This window comes from Rhinolophus ferrumequinum, chromosome 6, assembly GCF_004115265.2.
Source record: "Rhinolophus ferrumequinum isolate MPI-CBG mRhiFer1 chromosome 6, mRhiFer1_v1.p, whole genome shotgun sequence".
Lineage (NCBI taxonomy): Eukaryota > Metazoa > Chordata > Mammalia > Chiroptera > Rhinolophidae > Rhinolophus > Rhinolophus ferrumequinum.
The window spans coordinates 13,068,652-13,083,755 of NC_046289.1; the positions used below are offsets into that span (position 1 = coordinate 13,068,652).

Consider the following 15,104-nt stretch of genomic DNA (forward strand, 5'->3'; position numbering starts at 1 on the left):
AAAAAGAGTTATTTCATGTGCAATGAAACCATTAATTTGCAAGCTTCGATTCATGAGAAAGCAAGGATAGCTTTTAATAACAGAAGTCTAGGAGTTTCAGGTGTATCTGTTAGTATTTTAACCACAAAAGTAATTTCCTTGATTTTATAATCCTCAGATCTTCATGGTAATGCTAATTTAAGAACAGTACAGCTGCTCTATTTTTTCTGTTTTTTTAAGGCAGTGGAAACTGTTGGATAATATTTTTTCAGGCAATAGAAATTACCTTTGACTAGATTCTTTCTTAAAATGTGTTAAGGCCCATATTCATTTATAATTGTAAAATCCTCTTTCTAATTCCCTTTTTATGTCCCTCTCTATGACCTTCCACGGTTATCACATCATAATCATTTCTGTGTAATACAAAACAGCTATCATTTTAACCTGACAAAAGAGAATGTCAGAAAAATAAGCAGCTATTCCTAAATATACTCATTTCAGTTCTTCTTTTCATTTTTACCTTGTGCATTTACATCTTATAAAAATATTGCTCACACTACCCAATGTCTTTGGTAAGACAAGGTAAATGGGATAACTAAGACATGAGTTCAAGAAAACAAAAAAAATTTTTCCCCTGTGAATTAATTGAAATATAAGAACTGGAATATGGGCCAAATTAGTCTGAGTTATCCGTCTTTTTACTTAATTCTCAATAAAATGACATCAGTACTATTTATCCACTGCCCTAAAGCAGAGGCATTTGCAAATTAAGCTAATAAGCCAGCCCCAAAAGGCCCAAGTTTAGATTTAAATAAAGAGAAATCTATCTGATTTCTTCGTTACAATGGGATATCAGAAATGGCTCTGTGATATAACTAGTTCACTAAAATGATTGAAGAATGGGATGCTAGCTTTACCCCCAGTTACGTGGGGTGCCAAACCAAATGACCTTTTATGTACAAAATAGAGCACATCCGCCTTTGCCTGTACTGAAACTGTGTGCAGTAACATCTCAGTTATTTCTATAATTTTGGGGTGGTAAAATGTTGTATATGCTAACATTTCCCACTTAATCCTAGCTTAGTCTTTAAAAACTTGTCGATATTGTTTTAATCTTATAATTGAATATCTTTCTCCATAGCAGTTATCAGTATGTTGTCTCCCGTATATTTTGCTTGTCTTTCGTTTCCTACTGGAATGTTAGCTATCTGAGGGCAAGAACTGTGTTATTTTCTTCAATGTTGTATCCCTATCACCCAAACAGCACTTGACATATAGTAGGTGTTCAATCAATATTCATTGAATTGAATAGATGTCTTTCTAAGACATCAGTCCATTTTTCTTAGAAAGTACAGTATAATATGTTTTTTGAAGAATGATCTTACTTTGGGATCATTGTATTCTTCGCAGCATCTTATTGTCCAGGGTAGGAAATAGAAAAGATACAAGCAGTTGTCTATGTAGACAGTGATCCCAATTCATGCCTTGGACTTTCTGTCAATAAATCCCTGAAATTGACTTGTCATTTGACTCTTTTTCCTGAAAGTTGAATATTACAACAGCAGAAAAGTCTGGTCATTTGAGGATTTCAGTTACTTGGGCTAAAGGTCAGTAAAACTTCCAGTAAAATTAAAAGATGAAGACGTACTATTTTTTTTTTAAACATTTTATTGGGAAAGGGGAACAGGACTTTATTGGGGAACAGTATGCACTTCCAGGACTCCCCTCCAAGTCAAGTTGCTGTCCCCTCAATCCCAGCTGTGGAGGGTGCCAGTCAGCCTCAAGTTGTCCCTCCAGTCCTAGTAGTGGAGGGCGCAGCCCAGCCCCAGCCACCGCTGCCAGTTGCAGGGGGCGCTGCCCACCATCCCTTGTGGGACTCGAGGAATTGAACCGGCAACCTTGTGGTTGAGAGCCCACTGGCCCATGTGGGAATCGAACCGGCAGCCTTCGGAGTTAGGAGCACGGAGCTCTAACCGCCTGAGCCACCGGGCCGGCCCCTGAAGACGTACTTTTAATTGTTCTTGAATTCTTATATGTGCTATGGTATAAGGGTATTGTATATTATCACCTTGAGAGTAAAATAGAAAATATACTGTCTGACCAAGGATAGAAGAAAAGGATTAAAATTAAACAGAAAAGGAAAAAATACTGTCTGCATTGAGGCAACATGACCACCAATACTATCTGTTAAATGGAAGAAGTACAATGCTTCATTATTTATGGCAGACTCAGTGTAGAGGTGAGCTCTGGGCTTGAATTAGGTTAATACTTGTTAACCACCCTTGTTAGATGATCTCTGCCTGGGATAGGCTTTATCTAGTGCTATCTCCTCTCATCTCTTTCCTGATGAAAAGTCTTCTGACTTCTGCTTAGTCTAAGAAAAGCATCAGGATAAAATTATCGTTGCAATTTTATATGGGATTAACTTTTATCAAACTCAGTGCATCAATGGCTTAATTTGTGTGTTCCTCTGTTCTGCTTTAAAAATAGTACAACTAAAAAGACTCTTAAAATAATTAGACAAGAAATGACTTGGGGATTAGGAAAGGGTTTACATTCTGACAGGATTTGGACCTGCTTATAATAGCTGGTGTCTGTTTACACGACTGTGATTTGGGACACACCTTTTACCCAAACTCAAAAAATTGTAAATTATCTTTTCCCCTGGACAAAAAGCTTCATTACCAAGTCACTTTGTTCTCTGATTAAATATTAGTTCATTTAGAATAAGTCAACCATATTGTGTCTGAAAAGAAGCCAAATTTTGTAACCACGTAAGCTTTGTTTTCACTATAGTTTATGCAGCAGTTATCTGTACCATTTTAGGAGAGTAGCTAGAAGAGTTTTAAATAGCTATGAAGAAATCATTGAATAACTTGAGGAAAACTACCGATACGTTTGTTCAGAACAAAATAAGAAAGAAATGGTGAATGTGAAAATACCTGATAGTGAAGAAGTTTCACAAAAATCTACTGAGTGATAATCAGGAATTGATCGAGAGGATGCGAGAAGATTGTTATTTAGAGGCTTCTGTTAGAAAGAGTTTCCCACAGGTCTAGTTAGGTTGCTTTGGGTCACCAGTGAGAGTAGACATAGCTGTGGAGAAAGAGAAGCTACATGGATTCTTATCGGGAAAAGTACTGGGACATTAGATAAGAGTGGTGGGAGGCATGATCTGAAAGCCAATAATTAAAGGCTGGTTTATGGGAAGTTTTTTGCTATAATTAAATTGAAGCCCATAAATAATATAGGACATACATAACCCAGAAGATTTGGATTCAAGGAAGAGAAGACATGATTCTGGGAAACTCTCCTACACCGAGTAATGACTGGTACACAATAGTTGAAATTTAAGGCACAAAAGGGGCCTGTCTATACCAAGGTTTTTGGATTTCTTTTATAAAGGAAATAAAAGGCCCTGGTATATCCTAACTTTAAATAAAGGGAGAAATTAGTTTGACTCTTACTTGAACAGTTTTACATATATATACTGTTCCCCAATATTCCCTAATAAAAATTAATATATATTAATTTTTATTTGGGAATATTGGGGAACAGTGTGTTTCTCCAGGGCCCATCAGCTCCAACTCGTTGTCCTTCAATCTAGCTGTGGAGGGTGCAGCTCAGCTCAAAGTCCAGTAGCTGTTTTCAATCTTAGTTGCAGGGGGCACAGTCCACCATCTCATGTGGGAATTGAATGGGCATCCTTGTTGTTAAGAGCTCGCGCTCTAACCAGCTGAGTCCTCCAGCCACCCCTCCAGAAGCTCAGCGGCAGCTTGTTCTCTTCAGTCTAGTTGTGAAGGGCACAGCTCACTGGCCCATATGGGAATCAAACCTGCAACCCTGTTGTTCAGAGCTCGCTCCAATCAGCTGAGCCATCCGGTCGCCTTGAACAGTTACATTTTCAAGGAAGAAGCATGCTTGACTCATTTTGTTCTGTTTTCTCAGTCACAACTCAAGAGATCCTATCTGCTAAATTTATGTACTCTAAGCTAATTTAACAAGAGTGTTTCTAAGTTTTATCAGCACAATTATAACTTACAAAGTACTTCCACACAGCTTTCTGATGAAGGCAGGTTACATGTTATTTTCCCTGTGAAGAAACTGAGAACGCAGTGAGGAATGACTTGCGCAACAGCTGGTAAGTGATGGAGGGAGCCCAGACTCACAAGTCAAGCCTTTCCATTGTTAAGTCTAGTGCTCTTTGCACTGTGCCTTCCTAGTGGCAGCTGTCGGAATTGGAGACATAGCCCCCTAGAGGAAATACGCATAACAGCAGGTACCAAAACAGCAAAAATTGAAATAATCCTTTATGGCTTTGGAAAGAAAATATGTTTGAATGTACAAGTGAAATAATGAAATCACAATGAAATTGTCTAAAGTTCTATAAAGCTAAATATAAAATAAGTTATTTTTTCTAATCATCTTTCGGAAATGAAGCAATCTTCAATACTTTTCCTAATAACCAAGACTTACTCTTTTGTCCAGACAACTATTGTTTTTTTGTTTGTTTGTTTAAAGGAGGGCGCAGCTCACAGTGGCCCATGTGGGGATCAAACCAGCAACCTTGGTGTTATTAGCACCACACTCTAACCAACTAAGCTAACCAGGCCACCCCCAGACAACTTTTTAATGCCAGTCTTTGGAAAGATTTATAAACTTCTCTATTCGTCTTAAACAAAAGGACAGTGATTAATTATTAGCAACAGTGGTGGTTGTTAAATACATGACTAATTAGTGTTTAGAATTATTTGTTTCTTTGATAAATAACTCCAGACTACTGTGTCTTTGAAATTCTCTATAGCTTCTTTTTAAGGAGTTTTGTTTGTATGTATGTGCTCTCTCTTACTGAAAAAGCATCACCCATCACTTCCTGCTGCTGCCAACATACTATTTAAAAAGCCCCTTTCCTTCCATTTGTCATTTTTAAATCTGCTTTGAATAGGATAACCAAATCTCGAAACTCATTAAAAGTATATGTGAAATTTTAAAGGTTCATAAAAGAGACAGGAGAAATTTCTTCTTTGTCATGGACATATACTTTATAACTTGACTGTGACATGTATTATTCATCACTCGAACACATTTTTGCCTATTTTTTGTTATTCAGTTATGTTCAGATAGTTGGGGTTGCCAGATAATTGTCAAACTACAAAATCTTGACCTAAGTATAGATATTAGAAAATAGAAAATATAATTAACTCGTGGCTAGGCTCATCTATTTTTGGCTCATTTTTTTTTCCTTAGACTGCTTCAAACAAACTGAATTTGATCTATTTAAACATTTAAAAATAAAACTTTAAAGTTCTCTACTTGATTTTAATTATGAGTGTTTCTGATCTTTAAAAATATCTTTTTTTGAGAAGAAATTCACATAACAGAAAATTATTCATTTAAAGTAAACCATTCAATGATTTAGTACATTCACAAAACCTCCTCTATCTAGTTCTAAAACATGTTCATTACCCTAAAAGGAATCCCTGTACCCATTAAGTAGTTTCTCCCCATTCTGCCCACCCTCCACCTTGCATCCCCCAACCACCAGTCTACTTCTTGTTGCTCTGGATTTATCTATTCTGGATATTTTATTCACTCATCTTTGATTTCCCCCCCAATCCCCGACCCTTGTTTTTTGGATGGGTTTTAACTTACCCAGATTCTCTAGATTGTTATCCTAGACAAATCCCCAAAAATGGACTTATACAGAAGATTCTGTACCTGATGAGAATGTAATCACATTTTGTTGCTCCAACTCTACCTACCCATCTTAGAAACAAACCATATTATAGTCATACAATTTCATGGAATCAGGTGTTGTTATTTGATTATGTATATGTAGAAATTCTAAGAAAGCATCAAGAGTTACAATATGTGATTTTAGTTACCCACATGTTATAAAGATTTCTAACAGCAATTTTTGAAATATAATACCTCCTTGGAAGTATTTAGCAAATTATAAACTTGGTTTTGGCTAGCCTTAACTATTTCTTAAGATAGAACATGAACACAGGAGCAAGTACCAAAGAAAATACTTTACTACAGTATAAAATGAGTTAATGTTCAAATGTTCAAAATCTTAGACTCCTACATCTAAAATAGCTAATCAACAAATAATTTGCTAAATCTATTCTTTTCAGCTGTTTGTACAATTAAAGGCCTTGCTACTCCTTTATAAAGTATATAAAATACATAGGAAAAAAACTGATGATGCAATTTCACAAAGGTGTTTCTCTTTCTATTTTATTTATATCCATATGTGGCAAGACTAATATATGCATTGCTAAAATGCATATATAGCACATTTTAAGAATTTATTTCTTTTAGAATATGCCTGTTTTAGAATACTAGCAGATTATTCAGATATTTTCTTGTAATTATATCATGATCAGTTCACAAAAGATACAACCACAAATTATGTAATAAGCCTATAGGTTTGTGATTCTGTTTTAAGTTTTTGAAAAGTTATGTATGCAAGGGGTATTTTTAAGGTATTTTAATTGTGTTTACTGTTAGGACCAAAGCAGTGTTAGATCCTAAAGGTTGGCAAGCCTTCTGTGTTTATAGCAAAAAGTATTTGTAGAGCTAAGTGCATAACCACAATATGTGTGTGTTAGAGACCAAACATGGTACATTGTGTCCAGTTCTAAGATGGAACACAAAACATAAATACAAGTAATAGAAATGTACTGTGTTGCAGTCAATCCAAATAAATGTAACTATTTAGAAAAGTGTTTTTTTGGAGGCATCTGTAATTGATTTTGTGGATGTTTAGGAGAGTGGATAAAGCTTATCTTTTAAAGATATAGTAATGGTTTTCTAGAGTCAAAATGCACTCATAAAAGTTTTGCATTCATTCCTCACGATGGAGTTGTGAGTGAGGTATTGCCTTATTTTATACTTGAGAAAACTGAATTGGGCTGATTAACGTTTCCACTTCACAGCCAGCAAGTGACAGTGTTGGGAATTAAACCCAGGACTTCTGACTTCAAGTACTGTGTTCTTTCTATTAAACCAGAATTTTCTTTTCTGTAAATTGCAGTTGAAAACAAAGAAGGAATAATATCTGTAGTCCATAAATGTGATACATATTCTATCCTTACAGATAACATGTAATTCATTCATAAACATGATCATAACTTCAGAAAATAATTAACATTAGGACTCAGACTTTCTGCTGTATTGAAGTGTGTTTGGAATTTCAAAAATTTGATTTCCATGCAGCTTTTCAAGGATAGGTTCACAGAACTATCTGCTGCATAATATTGGAGGAGCAGTGTGGTGTGCTACAGTGGTTTTCAAACTTGAGTGGGCAAAAGATTGCACTGTAGGGCTCACGAAGCTCTTCAGGTAACCCTGGTAGAGGTGGTCCAGGGGAAAGACTTGCTTTAGAGCTCAACACACACACACACACACACACACACACACACACACACACACACACACTGTTTCATAAGGTTATGGTGATGATTTAATCTATGATATTGCTGTAGTTCTTGAAATAGAACCTCATACAAAGTAAATGTTTAGAATATTCCATTCATATGTGATGTCTTGGTGGCAAGAAAGAAGCAAGAGAATGTTTATTCTTTCTTTCATTCAGCAAAATGTATTGAATTCCCGCAGTATTCTAACTGTGGATATAAAGGGGAAACGGACACATTCCTCACTCTTGTCAAGTTTATTTGATTAATGGACTCATTTTAAAGGTATAGTTCTTCCCTTGTAAAAAGTTGTAAGATGAAATGAATATCGAGGGCAAGTTTGTATAATTACTTTTCCCCTGTAAATTAAAAATTCAGGTTAAATAACTAGCCTGTGTATTATTACTTCTCATTTTATTGTTGCTCTAAAGCCATATTATCCAATACAGTAGCCACTAGATGCTTGTGTCTCTTTATATTCAGTCAATGAAAATAAAGTAATATTAAAAATTCAGTTCCTCAGCTGCACTAGCCACGTTCCGAGTCTCAGCAGCCAGTGCTGCTATATTGGAGAGCACAGGTACAGAACATTTTCATCATCCTAGAAAGTTCTATTTGATAGTGTTGCTCTGGAACAAAGCAGCGGTTTTCCCAAAATTACCTTCATTGTAAATTGATTTTGAGGTAAATATTAGCAGTGTCCCAAGGCTGTCACTTCAACCCTTAAGTGTATTAATTATACCCTTTCAGGTTGACCAAGCCCAGGGCTGGTATTGATTTACCTGAACAGTTTCATTACCCAGCAAGTGAGATCTAAATGCTAATGTCAGGGCATTTTTGAAAACCTCCGAGTAATACACTTAAGCTGTTTTTTAAGGATAGCCTTTTTCTCTGTGTGTGTGTATGAGAGAGAGAGAGAGATAGAGAGAGAGAATTTACCTCCATAGTGTTATACTTGCTTTAGATGTATATCTAATGAACTTTTGGGGGCAAGGAAGAGTTGCAGTTTTGAAATTGCTTTATATTACTAAAATTTACAGTACTTACACGCACTTATTTATTTATAGAAGCCAAATTTGAGAGTCGTGAAAGGTTGGATTAACACTAATCAGAGTTCTATTAGGTAGAGCCCCAGGTATGTTTATTATAAATTATTAATTATAGTAAATTTAGTGTTTCAGTCATTTAAGAACTAAACATACCTTTTCAGGATATGGTTTTTGTTAAAAAACGATGTAAATTTTCATAGCACCCACTACATTCTGATGTCTAGGCCATGAAAGCATTTTTTTTTTCTATTGGTTTTGCTATTGTCTCTTTCTGAGAAGCGAAGCAATGAGACAATGAGAGACTGCTGTCACTCGGTCTCAGGTCACAGACCAGAGCAATTCAAGTATAGAAACCCTTCTGTGCATTTCTGCCTCCTTCAGTGACTTTCCCTCTTTCCAGGTCACCTACTTCAGTCTGTGGTACTACAACAAGCAAAATCAGCGCCGGTGGGTAGACTTGGAAAAACCGCTGAAGAAGCAGCTGGATAAATACGCGTTGGAACCTACCGTCTATTTCGGAGTGGTGTTTTATGTGCCTTCAGTCTCACAGCTGCAGCAGGAGGTTACCAGGTGAGGAATACCGTGCTGCTGGCTTTAATAATCCAGTGAGATTAAAAAAGCGAAACTAAGGTTGAAGTCAGGAGATAAGGCTCAACTTTGCCCGGTGCCCCACCGTTTCGCCCACAGTATTACAGAGAGGTTCTGGTAAGTGTCGATGGCAGAGTGTTCTCTTGCATGTTGCCTGAGTTATGGGTTCGCTAGGCGCAAAGGAATGATTAAGGGGGAAAGTGTTTTTACCCGGGCTGTGAATTCTTCTTGTAGTGATGTCACCTTTAATGTTTTTGTTGATTTGTTTCTGATCTCTCAAACAATGAAATGAGAGAGGAGTTTAAAAGGACTGTGTTTAAAAGAATCTGTGTTCATTCTTCAAGGCAATGTGCCACAGGGTTCTTCTAGTTCTCTGACTCCAGTAGTTATATTCTGCTACAGGTCAGAGGGGGAGTGGGTTGGAGGGAGATGGAGAGGTGGTGAGCTGTTTAAGGTCAGGTGCACTTAACAGGGACAAAGGCAGAAAGGCAAGGTCATATTAAGGAGCGGGATAGAGCAACTAAATATTCTTTTTTTTTTTCCCTTGAAGAGAAAACAAAACCAAAACAAGGAATAAAATGTGGATTCTTGAGCCTGCCTTTCAGAGGTCTCTGAAATCCATCACTCCCTTATCTTTTAAACCCCATTTAACATTATTTTTGAGTCAGGTTGGCCTACTTCCAGTGCCCTGAACACGCCTCATGCCTTTTTATCTTTGTTTCCTAGATCTTTCTTTCCTATTTATGCCCTGGAATCCTATTCACCTTCTGAATTTTCATTCAGAAGGCACCTCCTCCGTGAAGCTCCTAGAACTCCCAGGCTGAATGAGCTTTGCCTTCTTCAGACCGTCCTAGAATTTGCTTGTACTTGTGATAAGATGGCAGTTGTCACAACCTCTCATTGTAGTTATTTGTGTACATCTTATCATTTTCTTAGCTTTTAACCCCATGTTTTCTTAACTTTGACCTTTTGCACCAGTGCCCTGCAGATAGTAAGAGCCTGGCACTGCCCTGCGTTTGTGGAATGTTCTTTTTAAGTACTGAGTTTGCCAGTTAGTTATTGGAAGGAAGACGGACACCCAAAGAAGCAAGAATCAGATAGTAGGGATAAACATGCACTGACTATAAAACAGATCTGAGATATAAATATTAGAGAAGTAGAGACCAGGAGGGAAAAACAACAACTGATCACTTTGACTCACTTATTCAAACATTTATTGAAGAGATAACATGATATGATGTAAGAACTATATTGGTTAATGTGGGAGATAAATATACCAGTGAATGTGCTTTAATCCTATCCTGGAGAAGTTGCTCACAGTCTGATGGAACTGACAGTCCGTGTAAATAAACAAAGATGGTATGTTATGATAATAAATGCTTTAATTAAAGTACTGGATTCCTAGGGTGGGGTGTGGGGAGCATGACCAGAATGGGAAAATAACTGACTTTTCAATTGATGTTAGAAGGAATTTTCTACTTAGAGGGAATAGCTTGTGCAAAGTAGGGGGATAGTGAAATCGACTGATGTTTTCAGGGAATTTCAGATACTTCCTTGAGAGAACAGAGGAGATTTTAAAAATAGGAATGTCCTACTCATGAAGTCATGGTACAATGAGGAGAGACATTTTTGAATTTTAATGGAATGGAATGATGAAATTTGCATTTTACAAAGATCACCCATCACAGAAGGTAGAGTAGAGTTGGCAAGACTATGTCGGCAGGAGACCAGTTAGAAATGTATATGCCGTAATCTAGGCATTAGTGTAGAATGTGGAACTGAACAAAGGCGTTAGCTGTAGGAAGGGCTGAGAGAAATGCTTGGTAGATTCAACCAGTAAGCTTGTACATTGATTAGGTGTAGGAGAACCTGCTAGAGAGAGAAGTTGTATCAGTAAGGATTAAATACGGCTATGTATGCATATAACAACAACAAAACAAAACCCTAAATATCTTTGGTTTCCCTTATAAAAGAAATGCAGAGGTCAGCCATGCAGAGCTTATATGATAGCGCCACAGTGTCTTCAAGGACGCACGCTCTTTCTCTCTTACTGTTCCACGTTCTCAGCATATTCTTCCATTTGCTAGCTCACCTCATAGTCACAGACTTCTAGAGAAGTTCTAGCTGTCACATTCCTATTCCAGGCTGCAAAAGGGGGAAACTGGTTCTACTCTCAGCTAAGTCATGTTCCTCTAAGGGGCCTTTCTCAGCTCTGCAGTCACACCAGCCACATTTTAGTACTCATAGCCAAATATGGCTAATGGCTACCATGTTTCCCCGAAAATAAGACCTAGCCGGACAGACAGCTGTAACGCGTCTTTTGGAGCAAAAATTAATATATAATTAATTATATAACATAAGACCCGGTTTTATTTTACTATAATTATTTACTATAATTTTTGCTCCAAAAGACGCGTTAGAGCTGTCTGTCTGGCTAGGTCTTATTTTCAGGAAAATACGGTACCACATTGGATAGCTGAGACATACACCATTTTTACCACTGCAGATGGTTCTGTTAGACAGCTCTGCTCTGGATCTAACAGTTAGTTCACAGGAAACAATTGGAGCTTAGATGAACATGTTGAGTGACTCTCTGTTGAGAGTACAATCAGATGAATCTAGAATGTGGAAAATTACACAAGACAACTTCATTTTGTTTGTCTGTAAGCAACATGAAAACAAAGAGGAGACGTCTTTTTTTTTAAATTAAGAGAAATTTAGAAATATCAGTTAAATGTAATCTGTGGACCTTGTTTGGTCCTGATTTTTAAAAAAGCTGTAAAAATACATTTTTGGATCAATTGCAAAAATTGTACATGGACTGGGTATCGGGTAGTATTAAGGCATTGTTGTTCATTTTGTTGGGTATGTTAAAAGTGTGTATGTGTGTGTGTGTGTGTGTGTGTGTGTGTTTAAGCTTACCTTTTAGGAATATATACTGTAGGTACTGTGATATATCTGGGATTGCTGTAAAACACTCAGGATGAGGGAGTGGAGAGGATAGAGGAAATATAGCAGTCATGAAGTTGATGATTGGTGAGGCTGCATGATAAGGATTTGGGGGTTCATTGTACTTATTCTCTATATCTGTTTCAAAATTTCCATAATACTACTTAAAAATCCAATACCTATACATTAGCCTTCTATTATTACCCTAAGCAAAACAGGTGAATACTACTTTTTTACGTATTATTTAAATTTTCTATTGTGTAAAATAGGACATCTAATCTATTATAATTATTTAATGTAATATTTTTTGTGTAAAAATATTTTATATTAGAAAGTTGGTTGATAAGTTGATAAACATTTAGGTAAAATTTTTATTTAGTTTTAATCAGCATATTTGCTTTTGGGCAAGTTTATGGAATGTTTGCTTTAAGATGTACAGACTGTTTCATTCCTTGGTTTATAAACAGTTTTGAATTCAGGTTTGCATGTTACATTTTATTATGGCATTTAAAAAAGTTTTTTGTTCTTTTTATAATAAATTTAAAGGACATACTTGTAAACTATCCTCAGCCCCACTAACATATTAAAATTTTAGCAAATATTGTTTGTTAACAGAATGTGATAATATCTTTGAAGTACAATTTCTCGGTTTTTTTCTTACAGTAAATACTTAAAAAAATATATCTCCTGCTTGCTTCCTTTGAAGGATTTTAGGGACAATACAATGAAAGATAATACTAAAAGCAACTACTTATGCTTCTTCCTGTGTGTTAAACACTATCCCAGGCACTTTGTACTTATTAATTCATTTAATCCTCACAACACATCTTACAAAGTAGGTACTGTTATTATCTCCATCTTGTAGGTGAGGAAACCAAGACACAGAAAGGCTAAATAAATACCTGCCCACGGTCGCACTGCTAATATACAGTGGAACCGAGATTTACACTCAAGCAGGATGGCTCCTGAGTCCTTGCTCTTATCATTTTCCATGGACTCTAGTATAAAAATACTTTTAAACATATGGTAAAAATACTGGAAAACTCCGTAACGGACATTTGAGACATTTAAGAATATGAGCTTTGGTGTCATTCCGACTTGGATTCAAACTCCAGCTCAGCCTACCTTTGTGGATCTGAGCATGTTGCTTAACGTGGTTAAGGGTAGCAAGTGGGATATATTAATGAGTGTGGCTGTGGCTGGTTTTTAGCTTTGAGCTTCATGGGCAGTCAAGACAAAAGAAGGACTATAGTATTAAGGCATTGTTGATAATGTCATTCATTATCTGATAAAAAGCACAGCAGTTTGCAAATATGACAAACTTTCCTGGTAACTTCCTGGACTTTTTAAAATAATACAGTCTTCTTCAAATAGGCTTCAAATAGGCTTTTGAAAGGAGCTACGTAGTAGAAAGTTTCAAGTTTTCCTCTTTGACAAGATTCTAGAACTGTCATATTCTGTTTGCTGCTTGAGGGAACTCGGTGGGTTCTGCTGTTAGCAGGTGGAAGGGGATTACTTGGATCTAAATACTTATTTGAGTGGATGGTGTTTTGGTCACGTTCTTTGGTGACAAAGAATGGAGACCTTAAAGCTATGTAAAATACGCGTAAAAGAGGAAGATTTAAGGGGACATAACGAAACGATTAAAGGGGTAGACTCTCAGGGGAATTCAAATATGACCTGTAACTGGGTTGCACTTCATAGATACCAAATCTGGAAGTGATTCTGGATTCAACATGGCTCTCTAGACTGTATTGGCAGAGAGTTGGTGGGTCACTTCACACCGTATCCCTGCATCTAGAACAATGCTTGAGGCCTTATAGGTCCTAGTAATTATCTGTTAAGTGAATAAATAAAAGCAAATCAGAATAAATCTTCACGGTAGAGCTTTACCAAAATGGAGACGTGATAACAGATGAAATACTGGTGACTGGCTTAAAGTAGGTGATCACTGCTACTAACAGTTTATTGAGTGCCGGCTGCGTTCTAGTATGTGCTAAGAGCTTGAAATGCAGTCCTTGCATGTGTTCAGCCTTGTGGAGGGATGATAGTACCCTCATTTTACCAGTGATAGTTGAAACCCACAGATTATGACTTGCCCAAATTCACGCAAAATGATAAGTTGGAGAGCTGGAACCTAGGTCTGTCTGCTTGACTGAAGCTTGTGCTGGTAACCAGTGCTCTGTATGTTGAAAGTGTAAAAAGAAGTAAACCTGCATTACAAGAATATTAAGAAAGCATCTTAGCAGCTATTCTTTTTGGGATTTCATCAAAAATATTGTACTTGTATAAACCTGGTCTGAAATATCAGGAACATTTTCTTCTGGCTTTATTTTCCAGGACTAGGGAACTTCCACCAAAGTAAGCAAAGTCTTATGTTACCAAGTTCCTAGTCAGAGTTTTTAAAGTAAAGATTGGCCATTGGTCCTCTGTTTCTCCAACTAACAAGAATATGTAGGGGTTGCCTTATAGGGCATAAGACACATGATCAGTTGTCTTCTACGTGCTTGTAGCTTTGAAATAACTATAGTTAAGGATAACTATATTGATTACTGTGTGTGTGTGTGTGTGTGTGTGTGTGTGTGTGTATTTGTAGGTTAGATACAGTCAAGGACATTCTTGTCATTCTTCGAAACCATCTTGGGTGAAGGTTTTATGTGACTAGCTTATGCTCCTCTACCAAATTATAGTAAAATGCATTGTCTCAGTTGGAAGTAATATTGATACTGACTTTTTTTAATTGACTTTTTTTTTAATAGGTACCAGTATTATCTGCAGCTGAAGAAAGATATCTTGGAAGGAAACATTCCTTGTACATTAGAACAAGCAATTCAGTTAGCAGGCTTAGCTGTTCAAGGTAAATAATGACAATTAATAATGTAATAGATCTATCAGATTAAAATGTGTTATAATGAAAACAGCAAGAGATTCTTAAAGTAATTGAATTTCTATAGTAGTGTTTATATATTAGTGAAATATTATTCTATTATCTACGGGGATTCCTTGTGGGAAAAATGAATTTGGATTGCTTCAATGGAATGAGACTTCTGGAAGGTTAAGCATGCTATCATACGTCAACAGATAAACAGACCAAAAATAGAGAAAACACACACACACA

General features: G+C 36.5%; 1 protein-coding gene across 3 annotated transcripts in view; it reads left to right on the forward strand.

The window, feature by feature from the left end:
* PTPN21 (protein tyrosine phosphatase non-receptor type 21) overlaps positions 1-15,104 on the forward strand; it is a 68,011-nt gene that overhangs the window by 17,301 nt on the left and 35,606 nt on the right. For all 3 annotated transcript variants that reach the window (XM_033108761.1, XM_033108763.1, XM_033108764.1), the window contains exons 3-4: positions 8,850-9,019; positions 14,746-14,843. In XM_033108761.1, the coding sequence (XP_032964652.1) occupies positions 8,850-9,019; positions 14,746-14,843 (268 nt within the window). The remainder of the gene's footprint in view (positions 1-8,849; positions 9,020-14,745; positions 14,844-15,104) is intronic.